A 14,968-nucleotide genomic window follows, 5' to 3' on the forward strand; every position below is an offset into this window, starting at 1 on the left:
GATGAGTGAATTGACTTTGGATGAAACATCCGAAGTCGATTTGCATAAAACTTTGTTTCAATACTGTATGGAGCGAGCGCTCCGTACAGTATTAGAATGTATTGGCTCCGATGAGCCGAAGTTATTATTTCGAAGTCTTGCGAGACTTCGCATAATAACTTCCGAAACTGAACCGAACCCGAGTTCGGGAAAGGGTTTTTTAAAGTATAAATCAATTTCTGAAGTTATTATGCGAAGTCTCGTGAGACTTCGCGAAGTAATAACTTCGGCTCATCGGAGCCAATGCATTCTAATACTGTACGGAGCGCTCGCTCTGTACAGTATTGAAACAAAGCTTTATGCGAATCGACTTCGGATGTTTCATCCGAAGTCGATTCGCTCATCCCTATTCTTAACCAATCACTATGACAGATCCTCTTTTATATATATATAAAAAAAAAAAAAGGTCCAGGTAATATTACTTGTATAACCATCAAATGTAAAAACGAGCATGTTTGGACTAGTCTTCATTACCCATCACCAGTTCATTTTACTCAGTTCAGTATTTCAAAAAGGTTCCTTTGCTAAATGGAAACAGTCAGCTATCAGATTGGCTGCTGTTAGCAGAGTATGGCTTTATGTTCACTTATGGTTTGCATGTTTATATACTATACAATTGGTATATGTGGCTCTAATTGGCTTATTCACAAATTGAATCTGTAGGGGATGTATCGATATCAGGTGCCTGGGGCTGCCTAAAAGACCCCCTGTTATATTGTACACTGGGATCCAGGAGGCTTCTGAGTGGACAAGTAGAGCAAAACATTGGCAGTATGGAATACATGTGTAATTACTTACGCCATAATTCCTGAGAGATGGAACATTTCTGCAGTTAGGTACGACAAGTAGCTATATAGGAAGACAAAAAGCGGCTCAATCACCCGGATATTGCGAGTGAATCGGGTAGTGAAGGCAGCCACAAATCCAAGTACAATGCCAATCAAAACGCCTCCTATTCCCACCACCAAAAAATTAGCCACTCCAGATAGGATGTCAGTCGTTCCAATTGTTTTCATCTCACAGAATGATTTGAATAAATTATACAGCACCTAGAAAGAAACAGAAACAGGCATTACAGTATGTATAAATAGGCAAATGCATACCAACAAGGATTTATTTCCTGCTTTGAATGGCATCCTATTTTAGCACCTGGCACAGTCGAAGATACAGTGTGTAATCTTTGGCAGGGGTCCATAACCTTTTGTAGGTCACAAACCACTTTCAGATCTGACACATGGAATATTTAAAGGTTTAAGAGCCAATTAAAGAGGTTTTCCAGGTTATAGATATTGATAGGTCATTAGAAAGGGTTATCAATAAAAGATCGGTGGGAGTCCAACACCCAGCACCATTCTTTGTGCTATCTGCAGTGCCATCAGCTACTACGAACAGCTAATCTATGAAGGTGCCGGATGTCGGACCCTCACCAATAGTTCATCAATATCTATAAACTGGAAGACCTCTTTACATTTATAGCCCAATGAGGTGGCTTTTACGTTAGTGTTAACTGCCAGTGATATGGTTTATAACCTGGTACTGTGCTCTTGAATTGCTACTACCTCCCTGGTGTCAGTAGTGTACAATAGTGTATGGAACTGCAAACAGGTGGGGAGCCACTTGTAACACCCCTAATCTGTGCTCGTACAAAACCCTCCTCCTCCAAATGTATCATGCCCAGTTCTTGATCTACTAATTCGAGATGAACAAATCGATTCTAAACTAATTGAATTCAATTCAGATTGGGTAAAATGAAAATTTTTGCCAATTCAATTTGGGCAAATTGCTCAAAATGGCATCAGTCATTTTTCGAATCAGAGGACAGAAAAAGTGAACACACGACCTCAGGTGGTGTGTGTGTGTGTGCATACACACCGGCAGGAACTTGCCGACATTTTTGGACCATCTTTTTTTTAAACATTGAGAAAAATCTTACAGTGCTGTATGTTTTTTAACCCTTTAATGCCACTGTAGGTCATAAGCAATAAGGGGAAGTATGGAGCATGCTCACCCATGTCCCATATTGTGGTGGGTGCCGGCTGTGTAATACAGCTGACACCTGGTGGCAGTGACTGGGATCGCAGTCACTTAACTTCTCAGATGCCGCTGTCAATACGACAGTGCCATCTGTGGGGTTAGACAGAGAGAGGGGGTTCACTCTGTTGTCTGTGTGGAAACCCTGTAGTGAATTGTGGTGCTTCGATCGGCTGCTATGATAGCCCGGGGCCATATGAAGGCTCTCAGGCCTGTCATAGGGAGCTGCCTGCAAAGCCGTGACCAAGGCACGGCTTAACAGGAAGGCTGTGAAAATGCTTATTACTATTGCAGTCTATGAGTCAACCAACAGAAGACTGCATGTAAAAGTGGACTAAAAAGTACCTAGAGAAAAGTGAAAAAAAATAACAAAGACAAAAATATAAATTCCCATTTACCAATTTTACGCATAAAAATAAACATCGTTGGTATCACCTCATCAAAAAAATGTCCGAACCATTAAAATATAGCAATATTTGCCATTCACTGTGAACGCTGTAACAGGGAAAAAATTGCCATTTTGCCGTTTTTTGGTCACAGTGCTTCCCACCCCCAAAAAAAAAAAACTGAATTAAAAGTGATCAAATAGGCACATGTACCCCACCATAAAAAAAAAATGACAGCTCGCTCAGCAAAAAATGAGCCCTAACACAGCTCTGTAGGCAGAGAAATAAAGTTGTAGCAGTCAGAATATGGTGATGCAAAGAAAAAAAATACACACACAATAGAAACTATATTAAAATTGTCATGTCCTTTTTAGCGCACCGTGAACACCATAAACACAAAACACAAAAAAACATAACAGAGTTTTTTTCCCCCCTCTATTTTCCAGTACAAGCTATAGTAAATTAAATAGTCCCATTAAAAAACAAATTGCCCTGCAAAAATAAGCCCTTATATGGCTATGTGAATGGAAAATGTATAACTTTTGGCAGGTAGAAATTGGCTCTCTCTAATCAAAGAGGCTGTTTGTTACCACCACCACCAGTCACCATTTAGCCATAGCCATATATGTTGTTGTCACGATGACATTACTAATGCTGTCTTGAAGAGGTTGAAAAGGGCCGTACACAGTCCTAGGAGACGTCAGTGTCATACATGACTTTTCAGGGCAATTGCAGTACTTTCAATTCAGGTAAAATTTATTCAGACCCGAAACAAACCAACCGATTTGGCCAAATGAAACCCAAAATCACTTTTACCTATTACCTAGTACTATTACCATCATTATTGGTAATATTTAAGTTACTTCTCATGTAAGGTCTCTCGCTCCTCCAAAAGTTCCTTTACTATATTTGGCTTCCATAAATCGCTGCCTGACTGTAATAGTAGTATAGAATTACAAGTGCTGTGTTTGGATTGAAATTGTAAAAATTGACTTCATGGGTATGTTCACATGATGGCGTTTGAACATTTGTCTACAAAATTCAGTACAGTTTTGTTTTCAGTGCATATTTTTCATGCTTTTTTATTAGGCTTTTGATGCATTTTTGATGCAGTTTTTCAATGGGTGTTTATTTCAGTACAAAACTGCATTTTTAGCTTGTGGTTTTTCATATGAATCCCCTCCAAAAAAAAAATAGAAAAAACATGCGGACATGTGTTTTTTTTTTACGCTTCCCATTCATTTCCATGGGAGAATCAATGCAAATTCCGTCCCCCGCTTCTTTTTTTCCATGCTTCGTTTATTTCCACATGGAAAAAAAATCAAGTGCTGCTTCCCATTGAAATGAAAGGGAGGCTGTTTTGAGGGGTTTTTTCCCGCTGATTTTGAGGTGGAAACGCACTAAAAAAACCTCTGTGTGAACTGGCCCTTTGAATAAAAAAGGTTATAGTGTGCCTATTTTGCAAGGCATGATTTTCTCTGATTATAGGATAGACACCATCCTTTCATAAAGTAACGATTAAAACATTCCATATTTTTGCCCCGAAACCAGGAACTTTCTACGTTCTACTTACTTAATGCACTTTACCACAAAGGAATGTCAACTGTCAAGTACTGGTATGTCGTGTGAGCACTATGCAGAAATGAATAACTTCTTCACATGCGTGTATTATTTATCTGTACTACTGGATGACATTGCTTGTTGTGAAGTAACCCTCAGTGGATTGTTTTACCTCAGTTTTAATAGCAATTATAGTTAGAACTTTCAGAAGGTAACTCTTCATCGAGTTTGACGTTAAGGCTAGTTCACGCTTTAGTGTTTTGGTTAGTGATTTCCATCAGTGATTATGAACCAAAACCATGATTGGAGGCTACACAGAGATGAGGTATCAGGCAAACAGCGGGTCCACAATATGTGGGCACCGGCCGTGTGCTCCCCACGGTGCGCAAATTGTGGTCCCCAATGCATGGAACGGCCACACAACGGCCGTGTGCATGAGGCCTAAAGGAAAGATCTGCACCTGTTCTGTTTTTGACCTGCACCTGATTTTGGTTCCAAATCACTGACCGAACACTGAGGCGGACATTTATCATGCCAAAAGTGGCGTAAAAATTCTTGGCACACAGCTTATTCACACCACTTTTCCAAAGTGTAGAGAAAAAGGGGTGTGATTTGGACAGGGACAGCAGAGGGGGCCGGCAGTGTTAGGCCTCATGCACACGGCCGCTTCGTGCAATTTGCGGTCCCCAATGCACAGGCACCATCCGTGCGGCTGCCACAGACGAAACCAGACCAATTCAACTTGAATGGGTCCATGATCCATCTGCACCGCAAAAAAATAAAAAAAACATGTTCTCTTTTTTTGCGGTGCAGAGAATCCTCATGGAAGCACTCTGTAGTACTTCTGTGGGGTTCCGTGCCTCCGTTCCGCATGGCACCTTCTGGATTGTGGATCCATTTGAGTGAATGGGTCTGCACCTGTGATGCCGCGCACAAACAGCCAGGGCCCGTATATTGCGGACACGCTGTTTGTGGGCCGCAATACGGGCACGGCCGGGCAGTTGTTGCACAACTCGGGTAACGTGAGGGTGTTTTAACCCCTTAGTGACATAACAAATGTTATCCTTAAAGGGGTATTCCAACCTGGGACATTGTGATATCACTAGGATATACCATCAATGTCAGATAGGTGTGGGTCTCACCTCTGCGACCCACTCCTATCACCAGAACGGGGTCACCGGAGTTAGGGATGGCACACCACTTCAGAAAGTAGCCGAGCCAGTGCTAAGCTATATTTGAAAGTCCCATAGTAGTAAATGGTGAACAAGCTGCTCAAGCTCAGCCACCTCTTCTATGGGACTGCTGGAAATAGCCGAGCCAGCACTCTGCTATTTTCAGAACTCCCATAGTGGTGAACAGTGGATGGACTCCATTGTGTGGCTGCCCCCCCCCCCTGATTTTACCCCGTTCTGGAAATTGGAGAGGGTCACAGAGCAATATACCATCAATGTCCCAGATGGAAATACCCTTTCAAGGACCAGCAACATTTTCCTGCTCGGTGTTCTAGCGGTCAGATATTTTTTCTTCAATTTAACTGTATGGGAACTTGAAATTTGCAGTAGTTGTTGTTTTTATATGAACCATGTTGGGGCAAATATAATGTATTACATAACTTTTATTATTTTTTGAGGGGGGAAATAAAAAACAGCAATTACATAGTTTTTTGGATTTATTTTTACAGCGTTTAATGAGTGGTATCAATAACATGATAACATTACTCTGTGGGTCAGTACGATGACAATGATAACAAATTTATATAGTTTTTAAATAATTTGTCACTGCATTCCAAGACCCATAACAAAGTAGGTGAGGGCTAGTTTTATGGGGGATTATTAGTAGTTTTTATTGGTTCCATTTTGTATTACTTTTTAGCAGCATATCTAGTGTTGCCATCTTTACCAACAAAATATACTGCCCAAGTTTAGACAGTAATAAAGTGGGTGTAGTTTCAGAGGCAAACATCAGGAGTTATTTAACACCAAAAGTTTGTTCATATTTTACTTGTATTTTTTATTTTTTTTAAATTCTTGTCATTTTTTAAATAAAATGCAGCCAAAAATGATGCAAACGTCTCACGTGGAAACAGGTGTTATTGAATGAGCTCTAATGGAGGAGTAAATAACCACAGAACCAGGAAAAATATATCCTCTACACCTCTTTCAGTGCTGCCCCTGAACCGTATAGCCATATGCAGGAGCCCAGTTTGCCACACCTTTATTATACACTGCTCATATCCAGGGATGATGAGTACCCTGCAATCCAGCAGCATTGGTTATGCTTCCACACTATAGGAAAAAGTGCATGCCTATGCAGACTCCTGCAGTCCTAGCCACCAGAGAGACCGGTGCTTTTTCCTATAGTGTGCACGGACGACCACTGCTGGTGGATTGCAGGGTGGTCATAACCCCTGGATACAAGCAGTGTATAATGTGATGGAAAAATGAGTCAATCCAGCAAAGGAGGCAATATGGACAATCACAATACCTTAGTAAGTGCCTTGTATTAACCTTCTCTACATGATAAATGCTATTTGCTGAAGAGACAACCCCTTTAAGTCTAATTTGGATAGTCAGCAATAAGTATATTTTATGTACTTTGATTTCAGCAAGCAAATACAAGGGCTGTCTATTACTACTTTACTAGGATCTAATTTTAGATACTAGATTTATTAGCAGTTCACAAATGGTTGTGTCTAGCATTTTTGGTAGATTATTAACCTCGCTCCTGTCATAAAGTTTATAACTCTCACTCATAGCTCAAAAAATGTTACCAAAGGGAAATACTTTTAATATGTTCTTCTATTACGTCATCATATCTGAGATCCATTATCATTGTTTTAAGGCCTATTATCATTTTTAGACCTTCTTTATTTTACCTGTGTGAGCATTTTACATTGGAGGGCAGCACTTCTGATGTTTTAGAAACTAAGGGGGTTATTCAATATCAGACATATACACCAGAAAACTGGTCTATATCTTTCGCAAATTGTGGCGCAAAGGTTATTTATCTGAGGTTTCCCTTTTCTAATGTATAGAGTGTTGTAAATTTCAAAAACTAAAGCTGTATGTGAACTTCAGTTTAGCCCATTTTAAATTGAGAATGAACTTCTTTTTTTTTTGGGGGGGGGGGGGAGGGGGAGTTTTATTGCCAAACACATGCACTCCCCAAAATGTTGCCCTACTTTTTCCCAAAGAAACAAAAACATGCAGTCATGCTAAAAGAACAAGAAAAAGTTTAATAACTAGAATGTGGGAACACAGAAGACTACAAACCTCTTTGGGCCCTGAAGACCTGCATTGACCTGGTTAGAAGGGGTTACATTTTTTTATTTTTTGCTAAATCTGTAATTACACAAAGGCAACATAATACAATGAAACTTGTTGAAGCACCGGACAAACCAGAACTTACTGTATTTAAAAGCTTTCATGATAAAGAACAAGAAGTCTATTGTATAATGGCACAGTGTGCGCTCTTCCTCACCCAGCACGCCTAAGTCTATCACAATGCATCAGGTCCGATTCCTCATCCTTTATACAAATAAAAGTAACTTTATATATTAAAAAAGATAACAATGTGAAACTAAATATCATGTTGCTTCAAAAGCTACCTTTTAGAGTCCTTTCACATTTCTCTGTTTTTATTTTTTTTATTTTTATGGTGAGGGTGTTCTACAAGCCAAAAAACGCCCCCCCATAGTGATAGATCAGGCATGCCAAGTGAGGAAGGGCACACACTGACGTTATACAATTAATTTTCACACTGCTATCTTTTCTAATCTATTAAGTTACTTTGAAATTCATGCATTTTTACATGTGTTTTTATGGGGTGGCATACTTTAGTTGCAATTTATTTGCGTTTTCAAAGTTTTTATTTCCTATAGAGAAGCCTATGGTAAGGCATCTAAACTACCATACCCAAAAAAGAAAAATGGCGATGGACAAAAAAAAAACAACAGAAAACGGTCTTTAAAATACCACAAATAAATTACATCCAACCAAAGTAAAAAAAATACTGGTGACAGCCAAATGAAACTTCTTCAGCTTTCTCATTCTGAGTTTCAGTGTGGAGCAGGTAAGACTGGTTTTCAGACAGCGACAAGAAACTCATGCTCCAGTTTTATTCGCACATGAATGGAGACCTTGTAGGGTCCATTTTTCCCCACAGACTTGACTTGCTAGAAAAACTGACAAATATAGAAATGTCTACAATTTTCTCAGCATGGACCAACAGACCAATCGCCTGTGCAGAGACCTATTCAATTAAATGGGTCAGTGTTCAGTCCCGTTGCTGTCCATTCTAAACTCGGATGGGAACATTTACTGTCTGTGTTAGGTGGCTGTCCACTGAAAATCTCCCAGGATTCCACGTTGGCTCTGTGTTTGCACATTGTAGTTTTCACACTATACTAGACATGGTACAATAATTTGATGGAGGAAGCTGTCCACCTGTGTTAATAAGTTGTCAAGTGTTGATGAAATGTTATCTAGTTCTTAGGGCTGAAACAATTACTCGAAAAAAATCCTCAATGCAAATTTTTTGCATCAAGGATTTGTTTGCGACATGTGACCACGGAGCAGAAAGTGTCATGTGACCACGAAGCGCTTGCTATTACTTACCGCTCAGTGGTCACCCGCCGGCCTGCAACACGCTGTACTGGATCCTGACACATCGTCAGGTCACAGTGCACGTAAGCGCGCACTATGACCAGATGCTGTGTGCAGAGTGGCTGGCAGCGGAGGAGGCGGGGCGCGAATGGCAGTACAGATCAGAGCTGCTGGTTATCGGCGGAAGGCTGGTAAGTGGCTGCATGTGTGGAGGGGCACTGGGTGATTAGTGCTCACCATGTGTGTCCCGGCACGGAGAACCCCTATGATAACACGTTTACCGCCCAGTGGTGGAGCACGGACTTCTAGTTAGAGCGGTGTCACCTGTGCCGGTATGGCCAGAGGATGATAGGGGTAGTAGTGCTCACTTGGCTTTTTCAGAGGGGCTGATGACTGGCAGCATAGGGTGTTAGAGCACCTCCTGTCGTTAGTGGCTGGTTTAGGGCGGTTTGGGTTTTGTTTCCTTTTAGTCCTTATAACTGTTATAATATTCTCTGCTTGTTTCTCTCATGGGTCTCCTCTGCTGCCTCGTTGCTACTGTCTCAGGTTGCTGGTGACCTTACATGTCAACCTACTGAAGCCTGTGGGGGAAGTGAAGTGTCAACAGTCCTGAGCCCATCTCTGATGCGGGTATATCCTTGCACCCTGACATCACACAGCGCACTGTGACATCACTGTGCACGCTATCCCTGCACTGTGACATCACCGAGCACACTATCCCTGCTGAGCTGATTGCACTAGGCTGAGGGAGAGCTGATGGCACTAGGGTGGGGGAGAGCTGATGGCACTGGGGGGGAACAAAGGGAGTTGGGGACTGATGGCAGAGGGTCTGAGTTTTTATAAAGGAAAACAGTCTATTAATTCATTTTTTCTTATTCGAGTACTCGATCAATCGTAAAAAATAATTGATTGATTTTCTATAATAATCGTTTACTGCAGCCCTACTAGCTCTAAGAGCTCAGATTGCACATGGAAGGTATCTGTATTTTGCAGATCCGTGGTTTGTGGACCACAGTATGGACATGATCGTATGCGTGAGGCTTTAACCGTCAAATGTGACCATGGCATCTGAGATGGCTTTCTCCAGGAGCACTGCACTCCTGGAGTCTGAACGACTTTCCCACGCTAAGATGGGGAAGCTGTTAATTTGTGGTTATAGGCTGTAGCCTGTACTAGGCTACTAGGCCTATCACAGATATATTCCAATGTAGGCCTAGGGCCCCTTTCACACGGGCGAGTATTCCGCGCGGATGCGATGCGTGAGTTGAACGCATTGAACCCGCACTGAATACCGACCCATTCATTTCCATGGGGCTGTTCACATGAGCGGTGATTTTCACGCATCACTTGTGCGTTGTGTGAAAATCGCAGCATGCTCTATATTCTGCGTTTTTCACGCAACGCAGGCCCCATAGAAGTGAATGGGGTTGCGTGAAAATCGCAAGCATCCGCAAGCAAGTGCGGATGCGGTGTGATTTTCACGCACGATTGCTAGGAGACGATCGGGCTGGAGACCCGATCATTATTATTTTCCCTTATAACATGGTTATAAGGGAAAATAATAGCATTCTGAATACAGAATGCTTAGTACAATAGCGCTGGAGGGGTTAAAAAAAATAAATAAATAATTTAACTCACCTTAATCCACTTGTTCGCGCAGCCCAGCATCTCCTTCTGTCTCCTTTGCTGAACAGGACCTGTGGTGACGTCACTCCGGTCATCACAGGATCCATCACATGATCTTTTACCATGGTGATGGATCATGTGATGACCGAAGTGACGTCACCACAGGTCCTGTTCAGCAAAGGAGACAGAAGGAGATGCCGGGCTCCGCGATCAAGTGGACTAAGGTGAGTTAAATTATTTATTTATTTATTTTAACCCCTCCAGCGCTATTTAACTATGCATTCTGTATTCAGAATGCTATTATTTTCCCTTATAACAGAAAATAATACAATCTACAGAACACCGATCCCAAGCCCGAACTTCTGTGAAGAAGTTCGGGTTTGGGTACCAAACATGCGTGATTTTTCTCACGCGAGTGCAAAACGCATTACAATGTTTTGCACTCGCACGGAAAAATCGCGGGTGTTCCCGTAACACACCCGCACATTTTCCCGCAACGCCCATCTGAAAGAGGCCTAAAGGTGGCAGCGCTGCACTGGAATACACTGAATTTCCCATATTATATGGAAGAAATCTAATCTAATGAATGCAAGTTCAGGTCCCGTTGGGAGGCTAAATAAAAAAAAATATAAAAAATATTCAAATCATTCTTTCCCCATAATAAAATAAATATATAAAAAAATAAAGATCATATGTACCACCACATCCCAAAAAGGTTTAAAAGTATGGTGCAATTGCGTTTATTTTATTTTTTTCGAGTTCCACTGGTGAAGGAACCAGCTTCATTTGTACTTTGCTCAGAAGCTCCAGGCAGATGGGCGTGTGCTCAGTCTAAAAGAGGCGCCACCCTCAGACAAATATTACAAAAAAGTTTAGACTGGCATATTCTTATTCATAATCATAGTCATGGGTGCACATCCATAAGGCAAACCTAATAAATCAAAAAATAATGGCTGCACACACATATAAGCAGTAAAGCTGAGAAATGGGGATCATTCTAAATTCAAGTGGTACTATACCTACTATTGGAATCAATGTTTTTTTTTTTTTTTTATTTATTATGTTTGTCTTATGGATGTGCACCCATGACTATGATTATGAATAAGAATATGCCAGTCTAAACTTTCTTGTAATATTTATCTGAGGGTGGCGCCTCTTTTAGACTGAGCACACGCCCATCTGCCTTGAGCTTCTGAGCAAAGTACAAATGAAGCTGGTTCCTTCACTGCCCTGATAATGTGGACTTGGATAAGTCCAAGAGAGGCGGTATATTAGTGATAGGAACCCGTCCGCGGAAGCCACCTTGACGCGTGGTGGATGGTCCCGACACAAGTTTGATCAAAATGTGCGCTAAGAGCTTCCATTGATTCCAATAGTAGGTATAGTACCACTTGAATTTAGAATGATCCCCATTTCTCAGCTTTACTGCTTATATGTGTGTGCAGCCATTATTTTTTTATTTATTACAAAGGGTCTAGCAGATATTTATAATGGAAAAATTGGTGGAGTAAAGATAAAACATAAAAATAGAGCTAAATATCTCAAGATATGGCAATCCTGGCTTGACTTCATGGCTCGGAGTACCAAATTCCTAGACATGTTATGAGATATTAAGACTATCTCACTGGCCTGTAATAACCCCTCCTTCCAACTGGAGAAGTTAGATTCCCTCTCTATACATCTTTTTACAGTACAATAGAATATATTTTTTGCCACTTCATAACTCTTATGTGACCATTGCTTCTTTACTGTGAGAGGATACCCCTGCCAAGAATCTGTTCATCTTGATCCAACGGACTGGACTTAACAGTTCTTGTTTGTTCATTTTACCTTCTTAGGTTTCTAACCAAGACCATGCTTCTCATATTTTCACCTACTGTATGTTGGGAACCACACGTACCCATCGGCTCTCTTCGGACTGAGTGGTTCTTTGGTGATCTTTCTCCTGATTCTTATGTTATGCTTGTTTTATGTTTTTGTACTTAATAAAAACAGATTTATAAAAAAATAAATGTGCAACATGTTGCACAAAAAAACAAGCCCTCATACAGCTATGTGAATGGTAAAATAAAAAAAGCTGTGGCTCTGGGAAGGTAATGATCTAAAAAACGCAAAAAAGGAAAACCGCCCTGTATTCAGAAGGTTAATGTCTCTAAATGCAAGCCAGCACTGTAATTAGCTGATTGTTTGTTTCCAGTTTAATTCCTGGCTCTTATTGTCAGGAGAAGCCTCACCTGACCAGACATTTACACTGCAGTTGCCGGGGAAATATAGTATTACAAGACAGCCGTGGGATTATAAATCATACTACACTTTAGAAAAAAAATGACAAGCCTTCTTTATTACCCATAATTATTCAATTAAATAAAAGAATTCCTAATTATTTTTTAAATTAACACCATTAAAAATGTACATACACAACATAAGCTTCAGCCAACAAGCAGTGTAAAATGTACTCAAAAGGAGCAATTTTACCCCAGGCTAATAAAGGGCCATGATAAATGAACATAGTGGTGAGCTGTCCCACAGCTAGCCACTACTTAATGACCCCAGGCAAGTCACCTTGGAAAATAATTCCCAATTAGGCTATATTGACACAACAGTGAAAAAATGGCTATTAAAATGGTTAAACTGTCAGTTTTTCAGGGCAGTTTTTTCACTGATGCCTTTCTGAAAATCGGCCATTAAAAACAGTCCCCTTTGTAAGGGACTGTCAGGCTATGAAAACTTAGAAAGGGCTCATTCACATGACCGTATTTGTGTCTGCATCCATTCCGCAATTTTGCAGAAGGGATGCGGGCCCATTCATTTCAATGGGGCGGCAAAAGATGTGGACAGCACACGGCCGTACTTCCGTTCCGCGGCCCCGCAAAAAAGATAGAACATGTTCTATTCTTCTCCGCAGTTGCGGAGGACAAGAATAGGCATTTCTATCAAAGGGCTGGCCATGTGCGTTCCACAAAATGAGGAACGGATGCGGTCGGTCGGCAATGTGCGGACCACAAAACACACATGGTCCTTATAGCTATTCAGTCTGTACCAATAGACTGTCCTTGCTTTGAAAAGGGCCGTCACATGGCCATTTTTTACTGTTATGTGAATGTAGCCTAACAAGCTAATTACTGGCCACAGGCAAAATCTGGAGCCGCATCTAAAAAACATAATCCTGTTGAGTATAGTTATTCCTCTGAATTAAAAGGTTAATCATTTGCATTACATTGCATGACTGTCCCTACAGTACCTCACAATATTTGTCTAGTAACAGATTTGTGCCAGGAATACTAAAGCACTATTACATGTCATTGTGTACATGAGGAAATAAAGTATCAGCCTGTTCTCTGTCAAATATCAACTTAATGACTACACTTTTTATTGTCTTTCCAGAGAGAGCTGCAGATATCTACCTACCGTATTATAGTTACACTGAGGATCATATTACAAGGGCAGAACTTAGCCTGATTGTCTCTAATTACAGACAGTAGCATGAAGCTGCTATTAGTTACTTGTTTGTATCCTTACCTACCTCTTCCCACAAAATAAAACACGGACTCCAGGTGGGATTAACAAAATACATACAGTTGCAAGAAAAAGTATGTGAACCCTTTGGAATGATATGTATTTCTGCACAAATTGGTCATAAAATGTGATCTGATCTTCATCTAAGTCACAACAATAGACAATCACAGTCTGCTTAAACTAATAACACACAAAGAATTAAATGTTACCATGTTTTTATTCAACACACCATGTAAACATTCACAGTGCAGGTGGAAAAGTATGTGAACCCTTGGATTTAATAACTGGTTGAACCTCCTTTGGCAGCAATAACTTCAACCAAACGTTTCCTGTAGTTGCAGATCAGACGTGCACAACGGTCAGGAGTAATTCTTGACCATTCCTCTTTACAGAACTGTTTCAGTTCAGCAATATTCTTGGGATGTCTGGTGTGAATCGCTTTCTTGAGGTCATGCCACAGCATCTCAATCGGGTTGAGGTCAGGACTCTGACCGGGCCACTCCAGAAGGCGTATTGTCTTCTGTTTAAGCCATTCTGTTGTTGATTTACTTCTATGCTTTGGGTCAATGTCCTGTTGCAACATCCATCTTCTGCTGAGCTTCAGCTGGTGGACAGATGGCCTTAAGTTCTCCTGCAAAATGTCTTGATAAACTTGGGAATTCATTTTTTCTTCGATGATAGCAATCCGTCCAGGCCCTGACGCAGCAAAGCAGCCCAAACCATGATGCCCCCACCACCATACTTCACAGTTGGGATGAGGTTTTGATGTTGGTGTGCTATGCCTCTTTTTCTCCACACATAGTGTTGTGTGTTTCTTCCAAACAACTCAACTTTGGTTTCATCTGTCCACAGAATATTTTGCCAGTACTGCTGTGGAACATCCAGGTGCTCTTGTGCAAACTGTAAACGTGCAGCAATGTTTTTTTGGGATAGCAGTGACTTCCTCTGTGGTATCCTCCCATGAAATCCATTCTTGTTTAGTGTTTTACGTATCGTAGATTTGCTAACAGGGATGTTAGCATATGCCAGAGACTTTTGTAAGTCTTTAGCTGACACTCTAGGATTCTTCTTTACCTCATTGAGCAGTCTGCGCTGTGCTCTTGCAGTCATCTTTACAGGATGGCCACTCCTAGGGAGAGTAGCAGCAGTGCTGAACTTTCTCCTTTTTTAGACAATTTGTCTTACCGTGGACTGATGAACATCAAG

The 14,968-nt window shown here is 41.0% G+C and overlaps 1 protein-coding gene across 1 annotated transcript in view; it reads right to left on the minus strand.

Moving 5' to 3' along the window:
• The window catches only part of LOC120995668 (sodium/hydrogen exchanger 2-like), a 134,291-nt gene that overhangs the window by 67,415 nt on the left and 51,908 nt on the right, over nt 1-14,968 (minus strand). The window contains exon 3 of the mRNA XM_040425018.1: nt 838-1,088. Coding sequence (XP_040280952.1) covers nt 838-1,088 — 251 coding nt within the window. The remainder of the gene's footprint in view (nt 1-837; nt 1,089-14,968) is intronic.

Source organism: Bufo bufo, chromosome 3 (assembly GCF_905171765.1).
Source record: "Bufo bufo chromosome 3, aBufBuf1.1, whole genome shotgun sequence".
NCBI classification, from domain to species: Eukaryota; Metazoa; Chordata; class Amphibia; order Anura; family Bufonidae; genus Bufo; species Bufo bufo.